Source organism: Myotis myotis, unplaced genomic scaffold (assembly GCF_014108235.1).
Source record: "Myotis myotis isolate mMyoMyo1 unplaced genomic scaffold, mMyoMyo1.p scaffold_m19_p_4, whole genome shotgun sequence".
In the NCBI taxonomy this organism is placed as follows: domain Eukaryota; kingdom Metazoa; phylum Chordata; class Mammalia; order Chiroptera; family Vespertilionidae; genus Myotis; species Myotis myotis.
Window position 1 is genome coordinate 10,540,698 of NW_023416346.1, and position 23,973 is coordinate 10,564,670.

General features: G+C 44.2%; 2 protein-coding genes across 2 annotated transcripts; both read right to left on the bottom strand.

Moving 5' to 3' along the window:
• Positions 1-9,179: 9,179 nt before the first annotated feature.
• LOC118654144 (spindlin-2-like) lies at positions 9,180-10,927 on the bottom strand. Its single transcript, XM_036305422.1, has 2 exons — positions 10,626-10,927; positions 9,180-10,130 (listed from the first exon to the last, which is right to left on the bottom strand). The coding sequence occupies exon 2, from the start codon at positions 10,126-10,128 to the stop codon at positions 9,337-9,339; it is 792 nt and encodes a 263-aa protein (XP_036161315.1). The 5' UTR covers positions 10,129-10,130; positions 10,626-10,927; the 3' UTR covers positions 9,180-9,336.
• Positions 10,928-21,447: 10,520 nt separating this feature from the next.
• Positions 21,448-23,250, bottom strand: LOC118654173 (spindlin-2). The gene is made up of 2 exons (XM_036305473.1): positions 22,804-23,250; positions 21,448-22,317 (listed from the first exon to the last, which is right to left on the bottom strand). The coding sequence occupies exon 2, from the start codon at positions 22,313-22,315 to the stop codon at positions 21,524-21,526; it is 792 nt and encodes a 263-aa protein (XP_036161366.1). The 5' UTR covers positions 22,316-22,317; positions 22,804-23,250; the 3' UTR covers positions 21,448-21,523.
• Between the last annotated feature and the right edge of the window lie 723 nt (positions 23,251-23,973).

Sequence of the window (23,973 nt, forward strand, 5' to 3'; positions counted from 1 at the left end):
ACTTCTAGGAATATATCCCAAGAAACCAGAAACACCAATCAGAAAGGATATATGCACCCCTATGTTCATAGCAGCACAATTCACCATAGCTAAGATCTGGAAACAGCCTAAGTGCCCATCAGCAGATGAGTGGATTAAAAAATAGTGGCACCGCTACACAATGGAATGCTACGCTGCTGTAAAAAAGAAGGGATTCTTACCATTTACAACAGCATGGATGGAACTGGAGAGCATTATGCTTAGAGAAATAAGCAAGTCAGAGAAAGATAAATATTACATGATCTCACTCATTTGTGGAATATAATGAACAACATGAACTAATGAACAAAAATAGGGCCAGAGGAAAAAACCATTTTAGAATACAATAGAAGTAATCCTGTTATTTGCAGATTTTTAATATTTCCTACAACTTTTGTGATAGTATACTATGTTAGCCAGTTTTGGTAATATTATTCTATGTAAAATCTTTTCTTCTTGAAATATGAATGTTTATTGCATGTAATATATTTAAAATAATTTCTCTTGAAATATTAATGTTTATTGTATGTAACATTATATTTAAAACTAGAGGCCAATTGCACAAAATTTGTGCACAGGTAGGGTCCCTAGGCCTGGCTGGCTATCAGGGTCGATCAGGGCCTTCTAGCTGCCAGCAGGGGCCTTCCTTCCAGCTACCAGCTACCAGCAGGGGCCTCCCTTCCCTGGCTGCTGGCCGGGCCTTCCTTCGTTCTGCACTTCGTCCTGGTGGCCAGTGCACGTCATAGCCAGTGATCAGTCTCCTGGTCGAACTCCCACAGGGACAATTTGCTTATTAGGTTTTTATAATTGTTTTTCCCCAGTCGGTGCATGTACAGGAGGCAACCAATCAATGTGTCTGGTGGGGTTTTTTTTTCTCTCTCTCTCCCTTCCTCTCTCTAAAATTAGTAAACCTATCCTTGGGTGAAAATTTTTAAAAAGATTATATACCGCTGGAGTAAGGACAGGTAAGTTTTAATATATATTATTTACCTTTGGCAAGCAAGGCTTGTTGATCTTTTCTCACCATAATAGGTGTTATTTTGGAATTGATCATTATAAAAAGGGAACTTCAGTCTAGAAAGCTACAAGGCCTCTATGGTTAAGGTGTTCAGTTATGAAAAGAACCCAGTAGCACATTAATAGCTGCTTTTCAAAAGGGATATAGCTAACACTTATGTCAAAGAAAACCTAAACCCAAACCCCGCGGCACACCTCCAGGCAGAGACTGCTTCCTTTGGCCCAAGACTCGAATTGGAAAATCATCAGTTGCAGAGACATAAAGCTCAAAGTGGTCATTATAAATGCAGGGCACTACAGATAGCATGACACAGCTTGCTGGACAATTTCCATAATAGTACGTGGTTTTGGGCTCCCCTCAAAAGATGCTATGTGAGTTCGCTGATCTAAAGGACCAAGCAGACTGCCCAATCACAAACTGTTTCCAATATCCAAAGGATCCAGCTTGGTGCCAGTCCTCCTTTTTACTGGTGAGGGCTGAGGAGACGTTTTCCTTTGACTGCCTGATGATTCAGTTTTGTTAATTTGCCTACACAGACCCAAGAAACATTACTTGGCAAGCAGGGTCTCAAATTACTTGGGAGGTTTTCAGCCACCCTTCCTAAGGAATGTGTGATAATACCACAACCAACACATTTAAGACTGAAGTTTATGACTATTGACCATCAGGACGTCATGTATATAGTGAAATTTTTGGAAATCAGAGTGTAGAAGCACTTGCACTAATTTCTGACCTATCCAATTTTCACCAATGACAATGGAGTTTAGGTAACTCTGAAGAAGTACTACAAAACATATATCAGAGGCCTGTCACGTAAATGTGAACAGACGTTGATCCTCGGGTGCCAGTAGTATAGGGGGGAAAGGTACTATAAATGTTCAAAAGAGTGTACCATGTGCCATTAGTGTGTGTAATGGATTAATTAGAGTCATGCTGTTTGCAACAGCTGAGACTACAGGAGAAATAATTGAATTTATTTGACAATGATCATTATAAGTCTTCAGCTCTTCTTACACTTTTATGGTGAGCGTACATGGCTGCTTTATAGAGATCTTGCATCTCCTGCTTTCTTTAAGTATTTAACCATAGCTATACTTTTCTTGTTTTCCTCCAGAGATTCTATATTTTTTTGTGTTAAACCACCCAGGGTTAGGTAGAGAGGCTTGTGGGGAGTAATTTATGTTTCTCCCTAACATTTCTCTACATGAGGATAAATTTCATCTGTCACTTACTGGACAGGGAAATACAAACACCCATTCCTACCGTATATTCAGATGTTGAGGTAACACCAAGGCTGCGCATAATTGGTCCAAAAGTTTTTACTCACAATGTCATATTTGAGTTTTCCTGCTCTAAACCCAGACAAACCCATTACTAAAGAAAACACATTGTTTATCCAAAGAAAACAAAAACACTAATTAAAAATGATGTATGGCCCGGCCGGCATGGCTCAGTGGTTGTGGGTTGACCTATGAACCAGGAGGTCACAGTTTGATTCCCGGTCAGGGCACATGCCCGGGTTGTGGGCTCAATCCCCAGTAGGGGGTGTGCAGGAGGCAGCTGATCAATGATTCTCTTTCATCATTGATGTTTCTATCTCTCTCCCCCTCTCCCTTCCTCTCTGAAATCAATAAAATATATATTTTTAAAAATAATGCATGGCCCGGCCTGCGGGCCGTAGTTTGCCCACGGGCGGTAGTTTGCCCACGGCTGATCTAGATGCTGAAGCTTTCCGCAGGTCCTGTAGAGTAGTGACACTGGGGTGTCCATATCTAACAGAGCCATAAAAGTTTGATTCTCTCGCCTCACCATAACTCCTCAGCCTACTTAGATGGATGCATGTAGCATTTGATCTCCATTGGGGACAGAGAAGACTCAGCCTCATCTCTACTAGTAAGCATTTTTCTCCTCATAGTGGTAGCTGTGGTTGGGTTAAAGGAGAGGGAGGACTCAGGGAGGATTCATGGAAGTAGAGAGCAGCCCTGTACTATTAGAAAGGCTTTGCATTATAATAAGACCTGAAACCATAAAACTCCTAGAAAAAATCATGGGAGTAAACTCTTTGACATTGCTTTCAGCAATATCTTTTTTGTTATGTCTCCTCAAGCAAGGGCAGCAAAAGCAAAAATAAAGAAATGGTACTACATGAAACTAAAAAGCTTTTGCACAGTGAAGAAAAACATCAAGAAAACAAAAAGACAACCTACTGAATGAGAAAAGATATTAATACATGATACATCTGATAAGGGGTTAATATACAAAATATATAAGGGACTCATAACACTAAAAAAAATAGGCAGAGGATCTGAACAGACACTTCTCCAAAGAGGACAGATAGATGGCCAACAGACATATGAAAAAATGCTCAACATCACTAATTATCAGATAAATACAAATTAAAACCACAATGAGGTATGACCTCATAGCTACTAGAGTGGCTACCATCAATAAATCAACAAACAAGTGCGGAGGAAGATGTGGAGAAAAGAGACCCCTTGTGCACTGTTGGTGGAATTGTAAATTGCTATAGCCACTATGGAAAACAGTACATAGGGTCTTTTAAAAATCAAAAATAGAGCTGCCATTTGACCTAGCAATTCCACTTCTGGGTATTTATCCAAAGAAAACAAACACACTAATTAAAAACGATACACTGCAGCATTATTCACTGCAGCATTATTTACTATAACAAAGATACATCAGACAAATACTGTATGATTTCACTTATAGGTGGTATCTAAAAAAACACAAAACATATGAATAAATAAAACAGAAACAGACCCATAAATATAGAGAACACGTTGACTGACAGTTGCTAAAGGAGAGGGTGTAGGTGGATGGGTGAAATAAAAAATAATAAATAAGAAGGAAAAAGAAAGGAAGAGAGGAAGAGAGAGAGAGAGAGAGAGAGAGAGAGAGAGAGAGAGAGAGAGGAGAGAGAGTTTTCAGGGTCATAGAAGGAGAGAGAAGCTCTGTACCTTTAGGAAGGCTTTGCATTTACTTTCAATTCTGTGTGAAATAGTGGCTGCTTGTGTCATGCAATCTCACTTTCCATGTTTTTGGATGACTCAGTGCTCTATATCAGGTGGCAAAACCCTCATGGCTAACATCATCTATTTTTGCCTTAGACAATGTTTTGACTCAGCAGGCACAATCACATTATTTTTTAGTAAAACTGGGTTTCAAAGACACTGGCTGACTTGGCTCACACAGCAATAAACTTATGTGAGAAATTCAAAATAACCCAGGGTGTCTGCTACCTCATTTGTAAAATAATATCTTATTTTCTCCCATGTTTTCAAGATAAGAGCTAGGGAAGTTTTCCAAGGGTGAGAGATGGATCATCAAGAATTTATCTACATTTCTTTTTTTTAAAAATATGTTTTATTGATTTCTTACAGAGAGGAAGGGAGAGGGACAGAGAGTTAGAAACATCGATCAGCTGCCTCCCGCACACTCCCTACTGGGGATGTGCCCGCAACCAAGGTACATGCCCCTGACCGGAATCGAACCTGGAACCCTTGAGTCCGCAGGCCAACGCTCTATCCACTGAGCCAAACCGGTCAGGGCCTAGAATTTATCTACATTTCTTTAATTCTGTTTCTCATTCTTTGGTGGTTAACTTCATTAGTAAAATCTCCCCAGGAGGACCAATATTACCTTAAGCAGAGAGTGAGCACTACTAAAACCAACCAACCAAACAAAAAGTAACTGAGTTATTTTCTATCATCTCTGAAAGTATTAAAGCTTGTATGATCACGTGATGGATGGGCCGAGTCATAAGACAGCCAAGCTGTTTACATTCTTCCCTTTACAAGCATTTTTTGTGCCCAGTTATCACATATCCAACTTCAACTAGCGAAAGTTCTGCCTGTAGCTCTTGTGACTTGCTTTAGCTTGCGGTGTCATTGTCTGTCTCTCACTGTTACTGGAGAGAGAGAGACAAAACATTCTACTTATCCAGGACCAATCTTAGCATTATTTGTTACAACGGAGTGAGCCCGAGGTTGATAAACATATTGAGGCCCCACCAAGAGTTGAATTTGCAACAAACAATGCGTGGTTCCAGCATCTGTTTTTGAGTCGACTCCCTGGTACTCATCCTGCAACCTCTTCCTCAAATCCTCCTCATTAATATTTTAGTATTCACAGCAACAGTGAAAGCCAGGGTAGCAGCCATTTCACCCTAAATCCCTGAGGCCCACTTACCATAGGGTGATGCAAAATGGGCATCTGACACATACATACAATAGAGAAAAGGAAACTTCAGTTTAATTAACCTCATCGTTTATAATGGGCAGTAAACATGCCTTCAGACATTATATTTATTATACGGTAACAAACATTTCCTGCCCATTGCAACAAAGGGAGCCACCATCTCATCTTACAAAGATGTTTGTTATCCAAACATTCTTCAACAGAAGGTAGCAAACAAAAGACATTCAGTGGTTGCTTGCAAAATGTATAGAAACATGAAAGATCCATACAGAATTGTCTTCCAATAATGTAAAAAGTGAAATTGCTGGAATATAACATCTTCCAACTCACTGTGTAATGGCAAATTTATCTCCATTTGAACTCCTACCGACAATGTATAGATTCTCCCACTTGTTTATCTAGTTGACAACACATTTTCAGACTTCATGCGTGTTGCTAATCTGATGCATATGAAATTGTATGTCATTTTAATTGCCATTTTCCTGATTATTGGTGAGACACAAACTCAAGAAATAGTACGGAGCACCAAATCTGCGCCAGATCTTTTTTTAAGTATCTGGGATTACATAAGTGAAAAAAAGAAGGGAAATCACATACTTATGTACTTTATATTCTGACAAATATAAAAACAATACACGTAATTAACTAAGTAAATTATACAGTATTATGTCCCTTTAAAAAATGTTCCCCATTCCCATTAGAAAAACTATAAACATTCTCTTCCATGTGAATTCAAAAATTTTATAAATTTACTTTCTAAATTTAAATGTTAACCTTTATCCACTTGGAAATTATTTTTTGTACAAGGTGTGAGGAAGAGCTATGTTTCCTATTTGGCTTATGAAAAACAGATTAATCTAGCACCCTTTATTGAATAAAAAGACACTTCTCATTTATATGAAATGTCACTTATGATTCCCTTTTCATGCATGCAAATCAGTTTCTAGATCTCTCCTCTATCTCACTGATATATCAGACTCTCTGTTTTAATCCTTGCAATCTATACAAAGTACTCTCCCGAGGTTCCAGAGTGATCGGTTAAAATATAAGACAAATCACATCACAATTCTGTTAAAAACAATCAAATGGTTCCTCGGTGTTAAACCAATTCCATTCTAGCACTTCCAAGGCTCTAAGCTTTCTGCTTCCCCCAGAGCCCCAGCACCTCTCTGAACTCACTTGATATTCTCTACCTCACTCCCCCAGCTCCAGCCATGCTGGTATCCTCAGTGTCTCTAGAACATGGCAGACACACGTGCCTTGGGGGCTCAGACTTGCTGTCCCTGTACCTAGAATTCTTCTTCCCCAGGCATGCCCAGGGCCAGTCCTCTCATTGCCTTTAGGTCTTTACTCAAAAGCCATGTTCTCAGTGCGGTTCTCCCTGGCCTTCCTATCTAATCAATTTCAGACTCCTATCTGGAATTTCCATTCCTCATTCCTTGCTTTCCTTATTTTCCCTCTTAACACTTATCACTTTGAAAAGAATTTCTATTTAATATATCTTGGCTATGGTCTGGCACACTGAAATAAAAGTTCCCCGAGGGTAGGATTATTTTATTTGTTTCTTTTGATCATTACCACATTGTAAGTACCTGTGCCTAGAAGTCAGCCTGGCGGAGAGCTACCTGTAGTTAGGATTTGTGCGATGAAGCTAAAACAAACACAAAATGGGGTCAAACTAAGGCAAAAGGGGAGCTAGTCAGTTTTCCCTGGGTCTTGCCTCAAAGCTACACACACTAATGCCTCCAGGGGACAACTAGCATTGTATTCATTAGAGTGAAGCAGGCCAGCTGGGGGCTTGGCCACCTTGAAGGAGCATCTGATCTATAATGGGCTGAGCCCTTCCTCAGACCCAGCTGCTGTATCCTTGTTGGAATGTGGACCATAATCCTCAGTTTACTGGGGTTTTTCTACAGGTGGGCCAGAAATAAGAAATCTCCCAAATGTTCAAGTAGTTATATAAGCATAGAAAACTATGTTAATTAGAAAACAAAAAACAGGAAGATCAAATGAAACATGACAGCTGGCTGAAATTAGCTCATGGGTATCCTGCAGGTGTTTGTCAGACTAAATGGTGTGATATATGAAAGAAAATTAACCCCTGCTATGATGAGGTGGGATTGTTTGTGTCATTCTTGAAACGAACATCTTCATGTCATGTTGGGTGGAGAATGAAGAATTAAAAATTCTTTAATTCTTGGAAGTTTCCTCCTTCACCCTCCCACTGCTACCCCTAGAGTTAGATGAAGCTGGGTATTAGGGGGCAGGAGTATATTTCGGTGAACTGTGGGATGAGTAAACCAGAGAGAAGGTTTTAAGGGGACCTTCCATGGCAGCACTGGGGAAAGGCAAAGAAGAGAGGAAGAGAAGGTCCGATGTGTCAGGACACCATATCTCTGAGGGACTTTATTGGGGTTACTGCAGCCTCACACCAACAAGCACTACACCTCTCTGTGGCAACACAGAGCCGAAGGAGTGAGTGACACCCAGCCACGGATCCCAGCCTGACTGCCCATGCCATCTAGCTCACCTGGAAACACAGCCCCACTAACTCCCAGCACTGGTCCCCCTGTGCCTGGGCGGGCAAAACTGGCCAGCAGTTCCGGGAGAAGTCAGTAGCCAGCCCACCTGTTGGGATACAGCCAACAGATGGGGCTTCTGGGGACAGCAGACCTCAGCTTGGTGGGCACTGGCTGGAGCCACCTGTGAGAGGCATGGACTGAAGCCAACTATGAGAAGTCTGGACTGGCATGCCCGTGCCCTGGAGAGAAACAGGAGGCACAATCCTCTGATGTCCCTCCTCTGAAGGAAGCAAGGTTCAGTCCAGCCAGAGAAAGAACAATGAAGGGACAGATGCTGCTGGGTTCTGCAAGGTCCCAGTTTTGTGGATAAAATACTTTCCAAATGCAACAGGGCACAGCTCTTCAGATCTGAGAGCCCCGCCGACCCATTCCCACAGGAATTGCTTAGACAGTGTAGGGTAAGGGACCAAGACCTTCAGATCCAGGATTTGTTGCACCTGGGTCCTCTGAGCAATGAGGCCACCCACAGCCACATGCTTAATGCACAATGCCAGTGTGTTTAGGCTGAGGGTCAGGGGTTCTGCTTTGCAGTTGTGGGATGAAGTCCCTGAAATAAGACTTTTAGGTATAAACCTGGCTCCTGCTTGACCCTTGAGTCATCCCTGTCAAAATACCCGTCCAGGGAACCTGCAAGCCACCTGGTTTCTTTCGGTTGCCTCATGCTTTGTGCCCAGAGCCAGGGACAGCAACGTGGACATGTCAGAAGTGCAAGTTTTTCCTGGGCCTTCCCATCTCTCCTGGGCCCCACTCCCCACACCTCATTTTCTGCAGCTCACTCCCTTGGTCAGTCTTTCTTCTTGGAATTCCTCCTTCTTCAGTATCCCTGGCCCTTTGGTCCTCACATGCACAGGTCCTACCTCAGAGTAAGTATCCTTTAGCGTCTCCCCAAATCCCTGCCAACTTTGTCTTTCTCCCCTAGCCCTGGACCTCTTCTGAGATTCTTTGTGCCCCTCTCTACTCAAGCTATTCAGTCTGTTTTCCTCTAAGCCCCAAGAGCTCCCTCTCCCTCTGTTATTCTCATCTCCTCCCAGTTGGGTGCCGCCCCCTGCTAAGACATCCCTCCCCCCAGGAAGCCCCTCCATTTCTGGCCCTCCCCACTTCTTCCTAAGCAGTAACCTCCCCTTTGCCCTCCCCCCACAGCCCATCTCTAGTTCCTTCTCCTCCCTCCTTCCTAGGCCAGGCCAGCTAAGTCCTCTTCCATTTTTAGATGACTGATTATGATGCTAGCTGCACTTTATTCACAGCCTGAATCTACAGCTGTCCCTTCCTTTCATGCCCATCCACCCAACACACCCAGTCTCTTCAACATGATAAAGTCCTTCCACACGGCATGTCATGTCCACACACATTTGTATTTTTCAGAACAAACAACAGTTATGCTGGCAACAATGCTAAATCAACAGGACCCTTAAGCTCCAACACACTGAAAAACAACATCGTTTTGCAAATCCACAAACTATACATTCGCTTTCACAAATGTGGCAAATTCTATACTAACACTTAGAACTTTTTCACCAAGTCATAGACATAGATATGGAAATCATCATCAAACTTGATGAAGTACACAGAGGGTTTGGCTTCCACTTGGTGAATGACCATGCCGATCCGTTTGGAGCCATCTTCTTTGGTATATTCCACATGTTTGCCTATCAGGCCATCTACAACTCCCGGCTCCCTCTCGGCTGGAGGAGGCTCACTGGGCTCTGGCATGATGCGCAGGTCTCCTTCCTTGTAGTCATCCAGAAGCTGGTACATGTACAACACAGGATCTTTCTCATAGGTGATATAGAACCACGATCTCATGACTGGCGCTTGGGCTAACACCATCCCTCTCCATTCATCCTTAGCACCCCGCTCGCCCTCAAACATATGCTCCACCGCTTTGCCAATGATGGTGTTGGCAAGGTTTGCATCAGCGACCTGAGATGATGCCACCCTGTCCGAGAGAATCTTAAGAGACAAAACTCTCTCATCTCGGTGAAGTTCGAGTCCATAGACACAGTCAATCCCGTCATATTTCACCAGATAAAGAGAGGGGTTTATAGGCACCTGATCCAGAACGGTCCCTTTCCACTGGGTGACGGGCTCGTCGCCTTCCTTCCATCCGTGGGCAATCCTGCAGCCCACGATGTTCCTGGGGGGCTGGGACGAAGGTCTGCCCCGCTGCTTCTTTGGGCAGCTTCTCTTCTTCACGGTGTTGGTGTTCGCAGAGCCAGTGGCCTGTCCCGCCGGTGCGCTGGCTTGCGCGCTGGCTTGTTGCCCTGCGGCTTCCTGTGCGCTGGGGGTCTCCATGCCTGCAGCCAGCGGGAGCGGGGAAGACAAGAGGAGAGAATGTAGGGGGACGCGGAATATGCCCTAAGGTGCCGTTCTCCAGGCAGCGACATCTCTTTGTACCCTGCGCTGCAACTACATTTCCCCTGTGCGCCTGTAGCCAGCGCTGGCAGTCCTGGCTGCGTGCCTGCAGGCGCTCTCTGTCCTGGGCTCCTTTCGGCGGCGCGAAGGGCAGCGGCGGCCGCGGGGCTGGCGGGGCTGGCGGGGCTAGGACTCCGCAGCGGGGGACAGGCTGCGTCCCGGTTCCCAGCCCCTGCCTGCACCGCCCGCCCCTGCTGTCCGCTCTCACCCCCCTGCAAAGCGCCCGTCCCTCCCCGCCTTTGACCCGCGGGCGCTCACTGTCCTGCAGCCCGAGCACCCCAGCCTCCCTGGGACTCAGCCTCCGCCCCCCGCCACCCAGTACCCGCTCCCGTCTCCTGCGCGAGTGCACCCCACTCTCTTTCCCACCTGGTACCCACCAAGAGCCTCGCCTGCCTGGCGTCCACCTCCGGGGAGCGGGCCTCACGTGCCCAAATCGGACACCTCGCTCCTGCCTTCGCGGTGAGCCCGCGTGGAAGGAGAATGAGCGGGCGGCGAGCCGCGAGCTTGCAAGAGCTGCTTGGAGAGGGTCGGTGCACCGGGGGCGCGTCCAGGAGGGCGGCGGGGCGGGCGGCGAAGAGGATGGCGGCGGCGTCTCCAGCAAGCGCGCTGTGCTTGCGGACCCTCAGCCTCAGGTCGGCGGCAGAGGCCCCTCTGCCACATTGGGATCCCACCAGCCGCTACTGCTGCAGCAGTCTCCTCCCCCTTTCTGTAGCGCAGCTTCCTGCCAGGAGAGTGGCCTCCCCTTCCTGCCAAACACTGGGTGCCCCCGCCCCCCATTCTTAAACCCACCACTGCCTTAGGCATGGGAGGTATTCCTTGGCTCCTGTCCCGCCCCTTTCTAAATTCAGGAGCTCCTGGGCCCCCCAACTCTGGCCGCGTCTTTTCATTTCAGGGGTCTTTGGCACTTGTGCTGACCTCTATCTCCAACCTCTCAATGTCCATACCTATCTGCTTTTTATCTTCCAGGAATTTGTGTTTTCTGTTTTTATTGCCCTTATGGAGTTGTTTATGCATAAATCTGCCTTTCTTGTCATTTGTAAGGATTTGGGCTAGGAAGAGAGAAGTGTGTTAATTTTGAGTCTGCCATCTTGATCGGATCTCTACATAATGTTTCCTGAGTGGTCATTCTTGGGTTTTACTTTTAAGGATTACTTCTGCCTTTCTTTTTTTCCCCCCTCTTTTTTATTGCAAATTAATTGCTTGCGCAATGTGAACACTGTGAACATTTCAAAAATTGATAGGAAGAAAATAACCAACTGAAATTCCATTTTCCATTCCCCGGAGCTCGCAGCAAAACATTAATACTCATTATTCCTTTTGCCATTTTTTTTCTAGGCTCTCACAAAACCTGGATATTTTGCATATGCAAGTGCATGCTCTGTTCTTTTCCATATAGAATAAGCACTCTCTCAGGACATTAGATATTTTAAAAAACATTATTTATCTTACTGAGTCGACAAATATTTTTGAGCACCTGTTACATATCTGACCATTTGTCTATAAAACTCAATTTTATAGTGACCACAATTTAACTTTTCCCTCATTACTGAACATTTGGAAAATGTATCCACAATAAATGGTAATGTGATCTACTTATCACAAAGGACATCTTAGGAAAAAAATAACTTTATAAGAAAAAGAAAATGACCGTTTTACAATTCAGTAGAAAAAGATTGGTTATTTAAGCAATGCTAAGATTCTTTAAATATTTGGGAATACAGAAATAAAACCACATGGATATGGGCAAATAATTTTTGACAAAGGAGCCAAAAACACACAATAGAGAAAAAAAAAGCCTTTCAATAAATGATGCTGGGAAAATTGGAAAGCCACATGCAAATGAATGAAACTAGATTACAGTTTGTCCCATGTACAAAAATTAATTCAAAATGAATAAAAGACCTAAATATAAGATCAGAAACAATAAATTACATAGGAGAAAACATAGGTACTAATCTTATGCACCTTGGTTGTAGAGAACATTTTATAATTTTGATCCCAAAGGCAAGGGAAGTAAAGGCAAAATAAATGAATGGGACCATATCAAATTAAAAAGCTACTGCAAGGCAAAAGAAATTGAAAGCAAGACTAAAAGCCCACCAACCAAATGGGAGAAGATATTTGAAAACAACAGCTCCAACAAGATGTTAATATCTAAACTATGTAAAAAAATACTCATACAACTCAACACCAATCAAACAAAAAATACAATTAAGAAATGGGCAGAAGACCTGAATAGATACCTCTCCCAAAAATACATAATAAAATATATGTGTTCAACTATTTGTAATAGCTCTAAGCTGGAAACCACCTAAATTTTTCATCAACTGTAGGAGGGGTATTTTGTAGTATATTCATACAATGACATACCATACAGAAGCAAGAATGAGAAAATTACAACTACATGCAACAATATGAGTGACTCTCACAAACATATTTTTTAAAAAGAAGACAACAAATAGGCACACATTTTTGTCTCTCCAATGTATTTAAAGTTCAAAAATAAACTAATCTATTGGCTGAAAATTTAAAATAGCAGTTATTTTTGCAAGAGCATTTTCCAAATAGATAGTAATAATTCACATTCTGTCAGCAATTGATGAAAGCACACTTGTTTTGGTAGAGACATTTTTAAGTGGCATATATGGCAAGAGGGCTTCATTAGAGCAGCAAAATGTTTTGAATTGTGACGTTATTTGGCATTGCAGCCTAGCATCTAATTACACTTCTGGCAATTGCATCCCCCATTTCCCTTTTGTGAACAACCTAAGTCTAACCTTGCAGAGCACTGAAATGCTATTAGAATGATTGCTTTAGGACTAGGCACCCAAACTAAGCAGAGCCAAATAGGTACAATGATATTTTGCACAAGCTCCTGGATATAAGATAGATGATCTTTTGCATTGGACATGAGTGAACCTGAGAAGATTTGAGAATCACACTGCTCTGTTCACCTTACCATCATGTGGAGACTGAGGAAGAAAGCAGCATTGAGAAGACATCAGAGTCACGCTAAGAAAAAGAGGGAGACTGTTATACTAGTGACATGTTTTCTACCTGTAGGTGGTCATGGCCATTGACTTCCCAATATACATCCCCTCTAAAAGGTTACTCTAAGTTAATTATGGCAATGCCATGCCCCCTGTAAGTGATTGGTTTAGTATTTGTCATAGAATATGATCTGAACAATGAAACGTAACAATCTATTGGCTGGGGGACTTCTGACCAACAACAACAAAAAATCTTTACTCTTCAGAGAGACAGGAAATTATCTTTTCTTTTCTTTTTTAGGATAATGCTAAGCATGCATATGACCCTTGGCATCTCTATAACCAGCCTGTGGGCAAAACTAGCACAAGGAAGATAGCAGAAGAGGCAATAGGAATAGTATGAGTCTTTTGATTATTTCATTTAGCTGCTGATTATATCATCCCTGGAGTCTTACTTTTGATTCCAATTTACGAGATAAGAAATTTCGTTACAGTTAAGGCAACTTGAGTCTGGGTTTTCTATTACTTGCAATGCAATCTAAAATGGCAAAGTGTCTGTTTAGTAAATGTGTGTGTATCTGTGCTTAATACATAAGATTACATATATAAAAATAGGAAATTTTATGTAGGGTTTGGAGTAAGTAAATTTGAAAATAGAGATGAAATCAAAAATTGGGAAAATATTAACATCTAACAACTATCTGTTGAGTGACTTAATGGAATTTAATTACATAAATTCTAATGCATACAATGTATATATGCAAATTAGCAACTTATATACATATCAGATAATCAAATTTTAAAAAATAATCCAAAATTTGTATTTCCAGAAAAGCAAAACATTTGAAAAACAATTGATTTTTTTAAAAAGTTATTTTTAGTGAACTTGACTTTTAACTTTTGCTTGTTAGGAGAAAAGTTTTAACTAGCTGCTGGATATTCATTCATAAATTATTGACATTTGGTCTTTTCACTACTTGACATAATAACTGATGGGTTAAATAATTAAGTATATATCATTTTCATTTTCATTCTCAAAGCCCAACTCACACACAAGGGCCTGGGAGACAAACTATAAATGCGATCAATGCCAGCCAATAGGTACACACAGGCCACTTCTCCTGATATGACTTCAGGAATGAGCAATGGCTTGAACATCCTCCAATCACAGCCATCTATTTGCCATGGTTTTGTAGCACTGATCTTTCATGCATTTTGTTTATCTTCCATGAACTCAGTGTCACTGTTATTCTTGTGATTATCCATGAAAACCTAAAGAGAGCAATTAAAATCTGAGGAATAAGATTTTATCAGATATAGTTGAGCGTTGGAGGGCCACAAACCATTGTAATAGCTAAGATTTTTTTTTTTTTACCTCCCACACAAGGATCAATTTTCTCCCCCTTGTGGGCAATATCATGCTAGTTGAGAGTACATGATCTAGGGCATGCAGAGTAAAGCAAGAAGATTGGATGTTTTATCAACTGTAATAGAATAGCTTTGTGGAGTTTTAAGTAGGAGGGTAATATAATCTTATTTATATTTTTAAAAGAGTGCTACTACTATTATGTGGAAAATTGAAAGGGCAAAGAGAGCTTAATTCCCAATACCCAATGTAATCATACTTAAGGCCTTATTTTATTTTCTAAATCTTTTAGCTTTTGAGACAACACCCTTCTCTCTCCATGCTATGAAAGCATCAGGTCATGTGCTCACTGCTTTTATTTTCAGTTCTCTAGGGATTTTACTCACAATCTTTAAAGCTCAGCCATACATTAAAAAGGAGTTCTGTGATATTTTATCTGAGATTTTAACGTGATTTTAGTAAAAGAGTGTTCCTCTAGCCACATTTTAGTCTTTTCTGAGCCAGTGGGTTAATTAGCCACTTCTGTGGTCAACCAGTGGTATAGTTCTCTCCTTACATGATGCAGACAAGATTATAGGGCAGTCAGAGGGGTCTTGCTCACACTTTGTGAGGGCCCTCCTTCAATATCTACTGTTGCTTCTTCAATGAGTGAGCAAGGAAGTTCATGGTTTATCTCAGCAGCCTCTTGAATTGATTTTCAAAAACCACTCTGAAAATATTAATCCCTTAAACTATAACCCATTGCAAATTATGCTCAGGTATGTTGTACAGATATTAACTGCACAAAGTTAAAAAGTGATGGGTGAAATGGGTGAAGGGAGTCAAAATGTACAAACTTCCAGTTATAAGTCATGGGGATGTATTGTACAGCATGGTGAGTATAGTTAGTAATACTGCAATGCATATTTGAAAGTTTCTAAAAGAGTAGATCTTTAAAGTTCTCATCACAAGGAAAAAAATTTGGACCAATGTATGGTAATGGATTTTAACTAGACTTATTATGGGAATTATTTCACAGCTAGAGGCCCAGTGCACAAATTTGTGCACAGGTAGGGTCCCTAGGCCTGGGCAATCAGGACGATCTGCAGGATGAGCGGTAGGGCGATCCCCCCCCCCCCCCCCCGCCCGCTAGCACCCTCCTTGGCTGGCCTGGGGTCTGCAGGCTGGGGGCAGCTCCTGCATTGAGCATCTGCCCCCTGGTGGTCAGTGTGTGTCATAGTGACCGGTGGTTCTGCTGGTCCTTCCGTCGTTCAATTGATTTGCATATTAGGCTTTTATTATATAGGATATATACAAGTCATTATGTTGTACACATGAAACGAATATAATGTTGTATGTCAATTATGTACTTCAATAAAAATTATTTTAAAAAGAGATTTCAGCCGAAACCGGTTTGGCTCATTGGATAGAGGGTCGGCCTGCGGACTGAAAGGTCCCAGGTTCGATTCCGGTCAAGGGCATGTACCTGGGTTGCGGGCACATCCCCAGGAGGAGATGTGCAGGAGGCAGCTGATCGATGTTTCTCTCTCATCGATGTTTCTAACTCTCTATCTCTCTCCCTTCCTCTCTGTAAAAAATCAATAAAATATATTTAAAAAAAATAAAAAGAGATTTCATTTTGTTTTTCTTACCAAGTACTATGTGTAGTGGTTGTCAAGTAGGACCCTCATTCCTTTGCCTTCATTCCTACCAATTATTTCTTTAATTGGTTTGAGAGGAGTTAAATATGTGCGACACCTTCTGAGTTATCTCTTGAATTTATCTCTCTTAAGCAGAAGATTCAATCTAATTTATTCTCAAATAGAGTAGGATTTGGGGGCCAGGGACATCTGTCCCTGTCTTGGAGACCTGCAGTTATCTAGCTCTGCCTGTGACTGTGTGACGTATGAGGAAGTCCTTGGGGTCTCATAGCAAAGGATGTCCTCCCAATCCGGCTTTTCTGAATACAAAGGAGTTATTTGGAACTCCATTTTTGTGATGATTGTGCCTTTCTCTCAGATGGTTACAAAACTTGCAAAGAGAAAAGGGGTTTTTATTTATTAGTCCTCTGAAACCGCAATTGAACTTTATGTTGAGCTGTGGCACAATTTCAATCTGGAAGAGAAGGTATATCCATTGCAAGTATGGCAAGACCTAGTGCCACTTCCTTAAGGAAAAACAAAAAAACAACGTTTCTCCTTATTTTCCTCCTTAACACTTACCACTTTTTCCTTCCCTAAGGAAAAACAAAAAAAATCAACAACAACAAAAAACCAAAAACAAACAGGACAATGGTTACTATTTCTAAGAAAGGAAAGGAAAATTTTGGCATTCCAAAATTGCACTTTGCAATTGTCTCCAATAATGACCTGGAGGAAATGGCTGGGAGACTGACCATATTCCTTTAACAGTAATGCATGGGCAAACCAAGGCTGATTGTGTAATCCCATCACTAATAACTAATCATTAATCTCATACTCACTCCATTTTAACTCAGTTATACTTAGAAAGGACAATATGACTTGTCCCTGGGAATGGAAAATGGGTTGTGATCTGGAAAATGCATTTTTAAAAATTCCACATGCATATAGGCATCTGTCCTTTATCCAGACACAGTGTTAGTTCACGGCCTGTCTGAATTCTGCCTCCTTTGAACACCCAATAATTTTAAATTCTGTACTAACTGTTTTAATCCATGACAGGTACTGTTTGGGGTACCTGCTCCCTATTACAATGATAGCACCCTTTAATTCTGACCTGGTTTGAATAGAAAGGTAGGGAACATTCCAAGGGGGTGAACATTACAGTAACAATTTACACAGTTGGGTTTGGGGGTTTTTTTGTCAGTTTTTCACGCTCTGGTAGGCCACTTCATCAGCATTATACACCCAAACAAAAGCAATAAGAATCCAAATCGTTCAGCTTTTATCTGGAGGAGGTTGTGTGGTTCAAGGATATCAGAAAATGTACAGTTGGGTCCCTGCCCACCCCTCGATCCCTCCCTCCCCACTTCCCTCGCTCCTTCCCCCCCAGCCCAGCAGAGCCTGGGGCACTTGGCCTGGGGTTCCTTTGGCGCCACTTGGGCTCACCTGGGAGCCTGATCCCAGCCCTGCGCCCCGCATCCCCCAATAAAAATTAAAAAAAAGAAAAAGAAAATGTACAGTTGTCATTGACACCCGCTGTATTTCTCTTCCACCAGATATCTTGTCTAAGGTCAAATTATGGAGCTATGCTTCAAAATATAGCCAGAATCCAGAATTCTTATCACACCCACTGTCACCAGACTGAAATTTAAACCACCATTGTCAATTACCTAGAATACTGGATAATCCCAAATTGACCTCCCTTTTTCCATCCTTTCACCTCACACAGGCTACTTTTCAGAGTTTCCAGAGTGAACCTGTTAAAATATGAGACAAATCGCATCATACCTCTGCTAAAAAGAACCAAATAGTTCCCCATCACACTCAGGGGAAAAGCCAAATTCATTCTAGCACTCCCAAGGCTCTACGCTATCTGCTTCTCCCAGATCCCCATCACTTGTTTTCACCTTTGGTTCTATTTAGTTGGCATTTATCTGAACTCACTTCTTGATATTCACTACTTCAGTCACTCCAGCTCCAGCCCTGCTGGTATCCTCAGTGTCTCTAGAACATGGCAGACACAAGTGCCTTGGGGGCTCACACTTGCTGTCTCTGTACCTGGAATTCTCCTTCTGCACAGGGCCAGTCCTCTCATTGCCTTCAGGTCTTTACTCAAAAGCCATGTTCTCAGTGCGGCTCTCCCGGGCCTTCGTATCTAATCAATTTCAGACTCCTGTCTGGAATTTTCACTACCCATTCCTCCTTATTTTCCTCCTTAACATTTACCACTTTGAAAATACTTTTGATTTATTTATTGTATCTTGGCTAATGTCTGGCACATTAAAATGAAAGTTCCACGAGGGTAGGATTATTTTATTTGTTTCTTTTGATCATTATCACATCATAAGTGCCTGTGCCTAGAAGTCAGCCTGGCGGAGAACTACCTGTCCTTACTATTGGTGCAATGAAGCTAAAACAAACACAAAATGGGGTCAAACTAAGCCAAAAGGGGAGTTAGTCAGTTTTCCCTGGGTCTTGCCTCAAAGCTACACACACTAATGCCTCCAGGGGACAACTAGGCAATTGTATTCATTAGAGTGAAGCAGGCCAGCTGGGGGCTTGGCCACCTTGAGGGAGCATCTGAGTCTATAATGGGCTGAGCCCTTCCTCAGACCCAGCTGCTGTATCCTTGTTGGAATGTGGACCATAATCCTCAGTTTACTGGGGTTTTTTTAGGTGGGCCAGAAATAATAATTTTTTTAAAATATGAAACCTTCCAAATGTCCAGGTAGTGAGTTAAACATAGAAAAAAACAGGAAGATCAAAATGAAAAATGACTGCCCACTGAAATTGGCTCATGTGTGTCCTACAGGTGATTGTAGGACTAAATTGTGTGCTATATGAAAGAAAATTAAGCCCTGCTTTGGCTAGGTGGGCTTGACTTTTGTCATTCTTGAAGGAAACGGTTCAGGTCATGTTGGGTGTAGAATGAATAGGTATTACTACTTTTTCAACTCTTGTCACTCCCTACCTCCCCCTCTCCCTACTTTTTAGGAAAACTGGGCAAAGGGTAGTCACAAAATCTCTTCCTTTCAGGACAAGGACATATTTTGGTGAAGGGTGGAAGGAGTGAAACAGAGAGAAGGTTTTAAGGGGACCTTCCATGGCAGCACTAGGGAAAGGCAAGGAAGAGAGGAAGAGAAGGTCCCATGTGTCAGGACACCATATCCCTGAGGGACTTTATTGGGGTTACTGCAGCCTCACACCAACAAGCACTACACCTCTCTGTGGCAACACAGAGCCGAAGGAGTGAGTGACACCCAGCCACGGATCCCAGCCTGACTGCCCATGCCATATAGCTCACCTGGAAACACAGCCCCACTAACTCCCAGCACTGGTCCCCCTGTGCCTGGGCGGGCAAAACTGGCCAGCAGTTCCGGGAGAAGTCAGTAGCCAGCCCACCTGTTGGGATACAGCCAACAGATGGGGCTTCTGGGGACAGCAGACCTCAGCTTGGTGGGCACTGGCTGGAGCCACCTGTGTGAGGCATGGACTGAAGCCAACTATGAGAAGTCTGGACTGGCATGCCCGTGCCCTGGAGAGAAACAAGAGGCACAATCCTCTGATGTCCCTCCTCTGAAGGAAGCAAGGTTCAGTCCAGCCAGAGAAAGAACAATGAAGGGACAGATGCTGCTGGGTTCTGCAAGGTTCCAGTTTTGTGGATAAAATACTTTCCAAATGCAACAGGGCACAGCTCTTCAGAACTGAGAGCCCCACCAACCCTTTCCCAAAGCAATTGTTTGGACAGTGTAGGGCAGTGGTCGGCAAACTGCGGCTCACGAGCCACATGCGGCTCTTTGGCCCCTTGAGTGTGGCTCTTACTAAGCCTTAGGAGTACCCTAATTAATAACAATGTACCTACCTATATAGTTTAAGTTTAAAAAATTTGGCTCTCAAAAGAAATTTCAGCCAAAACCGGTTTGGCTCAGTGGATAGAGCGTCGGCCTGCGGACTGAAGGGTCCCAGGTTCGATTCCGGTCAAGGGCATGTGCCTGGGTTGCGGGCATATCCCCGGTGGGAGATGTGCAGGAGGCAGCTGATCGATGTTTCTGACTCTCTATCTCTCTACTTTCTTCTCTGTAAAAAATCAATAAAATATATTTAAAAAAAAAAGAAAGAAAAAAAAGAAATTTCAATCGTTGTACTGTTGATATTTGGCTCTGTTCACTAATGAGTTTGCCGACCACTGGTGTAGGGTAAGGAACCAAGACCTTCAGGTCCAGGATTTGTTGCACCTGGGTCCTCTGAGCAATGAGGCCACCCACAGCCACATGCTTAATGCACAATGCCAGTGTGTTTAGGCTGAGGGTCAGGGGTTCTGCTCTGCAGTTGTGGCATGAAGTCCCTGAAATAAGACTTTCAGGTATAAACCTGGCTCCTGCTTGACCCTTGAGTCATCCCTGTCAAAATACCCGTCCAGGGAACCTGCAAGCCACCTGGTTTCTTTCAGTTGCTTCATCCTTTGTGCCCAGAGCCAGGGACAGCAACGTGGACATGTCAGAAGTGCAAGTTTTTCCTGGGCCTTCCCATCTCTCCTGGGCCCCACTCCCCACACCTCTTTTTCTGCAGCTCACTCCCTTGGTCAGTCTTTCTTCTTGGAATTCCTCCTTCTTCAGTATCCCTGGCCCTTTGGTCCTCACATGCACAGGTCCTACCTCAGAGTAAGTATCCTTTAGCCTCTCCCCAAATCCCTGCCAACTTTGTCTTTCTCCCCTAGCCCTGGACCTCTTCTGAGATTCTTTGTGCCCCTCTCTACTCAAGCTATTCAGTCTGTTTTCCTCTAAGCCCCAAGAGCTCCCTCTCCCTCTGTTATTCTCATCTCCTCCCAGTTGGGTGCCGCCCCCTGCTAAGACATCCCTCCCCCCAGGAAGCCCCTCCATTTCTGGCCCTCCCCACTTCTTCCTAAGCAGTAACCTCCCCTTTGCCCTCCCCCCACAGCCCATCTCTAGTTCCTTCTCCTCCCTCCTTCCTAGGCCAGGCCAGCTAAGTCCTCTTCCATTTTTAGATGACTGATTATGATGCTAGCTGCACTTTATTCACAGCCTGAATCTACAGCTGTCCCTTCCTTTCATGCCCATCCACCCAACACACCCAGTCTCTTCAACATGATAAAGTCCTTCCACACGGCATGTCATGTCCACACACATTTGTATTTTTCAGAACAAACAACAGTTATGCTGGCAACAATGCTAAATCAACAGGACCCTTAAGCTCCAACACACTGAAAACAACATCGTTTTGCAAATCCACAAACTATACATTCGCTTTCACAAATGTGGCAAATTCTACACTAACACTTAGAACTTTTTCACCAAGTCATAGACATAGATATGGAAATCATCATCAAACTTGATGAAGTACACAGAGGGTTTGGCTTCCACTTGGTGAATGACCATGCCGATCCGTTTGGAGCCATCTTCTTTGGTATATTCCACATGTTTGCCTATCAGGCCATCTACAACTCCCGGCTCCCTCTCGGCTGGAGGAGGCTCACTGGGCTCTGGCATGATGCGCAGGTCTCCTTCCTTGTAGTCATCCAGAAGCTGGTACATGTACAACACAGGATCTTTCTCATAGGTGATATAGAACCACGATCTCATGACTGGCGCTTGGGCTAACACCATCCCTCTCCATTCATCCTTAGCACCATGCTCGCCCTCAAACATATGCTCCACCGCTTTGCCAATGATGGTGTTGGCAAGGTTTGCATCAGCGACCTGAGATGATGCCACCCTGTCCGAGAGAATCTTAAGAGACAAAACTCTCTCATCTCGGTGAAGTTCGAGTCCATAGACACAGTCAATCCCGTCATATTTCACCAGATAAAGAGAGGGGTTTATAGGCACCTGATCCAGAACGGTCCCTTTCCACTGGGTGACGGGCTCGTCGCCTTCCTTCCATCCGTGGGCAATCCTGCAGCCCACGATGTTCCTGGGGGGCTGGGACGAAGGTCTGCCCCGCTGCTTCTTTGGGCAGCTTCTCTTCTTCACGGTGTTGGTGTTCGCAGAGCCAGTGGCCTGTCCCGCCGGTGCGCTGGCTTGCGCGCTGGCTTGTTGCCCTGCGGCTTCCTGTGCGCTGGGGGTCTCCATGCCTGCAGCCAGCGGGAGCGGGGAAGACAAGAGGAGAGAATGTAGGGGGACGCGGAATATGCCCTAAGGTGCCGTTCTCCAGGCAGCGACATCTCTTTGTACCCTGCGCTGCAACTACATTTCCCCTGTGCGCCTGTAGCCAGCGCTGGCAGTCCTGGCTGCGTGCCTGCAGGCGCTCTCTGTCCTGGGCTCCTTTCGGCGGCGCGAAGGGCAGCGGCGGCCGCGGGGCTGGCGGGGCTAGGACTCCGCAGCGGGGGACAGGCTGCGTCCCGGTTCCCAGCCCCTGCCTGCACCGCCCGCCCCTGCTGTCCGCTCTCACCCCCCTGCAAAGCGCCCGTCCCTCCCCGCCTTTGACCCGCGGGCGCTCACTGTCCTGCAGCCCGAGCACCCCAGCCTCCCTGGGACTCAGCCTCCGCCCCCCGCCCCCCAGTACCCGCTCCCGTCTCCTGCGCGAGTGCACCCCACTCTCTTTCCCACCTGGTACCCACCAAGAGCCTCGCCTGCCTGGCGTCCACCTCCGGGGAGCGGGCCTCACGTGCCCAAATCGGACACCTCGCTCCTGCCTTCGCGGTGAGCCCGCGTGGAAGGAGAATGAGCGGGCGGCGAGCCGCGAGCTTGCAAGAGCTGCTTGGAGAGGGTCGGTGCACCGGGGGCGCGTCCAGGAGGGCGGCGGGGCGGGCGGCGAAGAGGATGGCGGCGGCGTCTCCAGCAAGCGCGCTGTGCTTGCGGACCCTCAGCCTCAGGTCGGCGGCAGAGGCCCCTCTGCCACATTGGGATCCCACCAGTCGCTACAGTTGCAGCAGTCTCCTCCCCCTTTCCGCATGAGAATATCCTCTTAGTTTTCGCTCAGTAAAGAGGCCTCCCCGTCTTGCTATTCACTGCACCGGCATCCTTTCTTGCCTAGGAAAAGAGCCTCGACTTCTCCCCAGTTCCCAAATTCGTACCTGTGTGACCTGTTGGCACTCCTTTCTTCTTCCCCTCCCCACCTCCACCCTCCCTGGTTCTGTAGCTCCACCCCTCAATTCCCTGCCGGAGTGGTTTTCCATTCTTAACACATTCCTCACATTTTTGCATGCACACATATTCACACAGAAATACCTTACCTTTCTCGAAACTTATATGGCTACAGAAACCCTTTATATGCATGCACAAATACATGTACGTGCATTCATATGCACATTTCCTCTAGATATTTGCAGATAGGCATATTAGCAAACACACAATCCCAATTATATACCTCTACCCAATCACAACACACAGACATAATTCTTTGTATACACATACACAGAAATCCCCATAATAAGAGTTTCCTGAAAGCAGGGATAGGCTTCTTTTAGATTTGCAGACCTAATCTGGGAAAAATAAGGCTTAACTTAGAGAGTTATTCTTGAATGTAATTGCAACGTATAACAAACCATATCTAGTTTTGCAAAAAATGGCATCCATTTTGAATCTTTTTTATATCCTTTTTTGTTATTTATAATTTTTCGTCCATAGTACACCATAATCCTGTAAAACAAGCCTGTCAAACTCAAAGGCTAACAGGGGCCAAATAAACAAGGTTTAAGTTTATGTGGGCCACAGAAAAACAAAAGCTTCAATTTTCATAGGAATGTAGGTTTATTTCCATAGAGACATGCTGGAAAAAAAGGGCTGGA

What these genes read in the sequence shown, in the direction of transcription:
- LOC118654144 (XM_036305422.1), bottom strand. Translation starts at nt 10,128, where the DNA reads ATGGAGACCCCCAGCGCACAGGAAGCCGCAGGGCAACAAGCCAGCGCG.
- LOC118654173 (XM_036305473.1), bottom strand. Translation starts at nt 22,315, where the DNA reads ATGGAGACCCCCAGCGCACAGGAAGCCGCAGGGCAACAAGCCAGCGCG.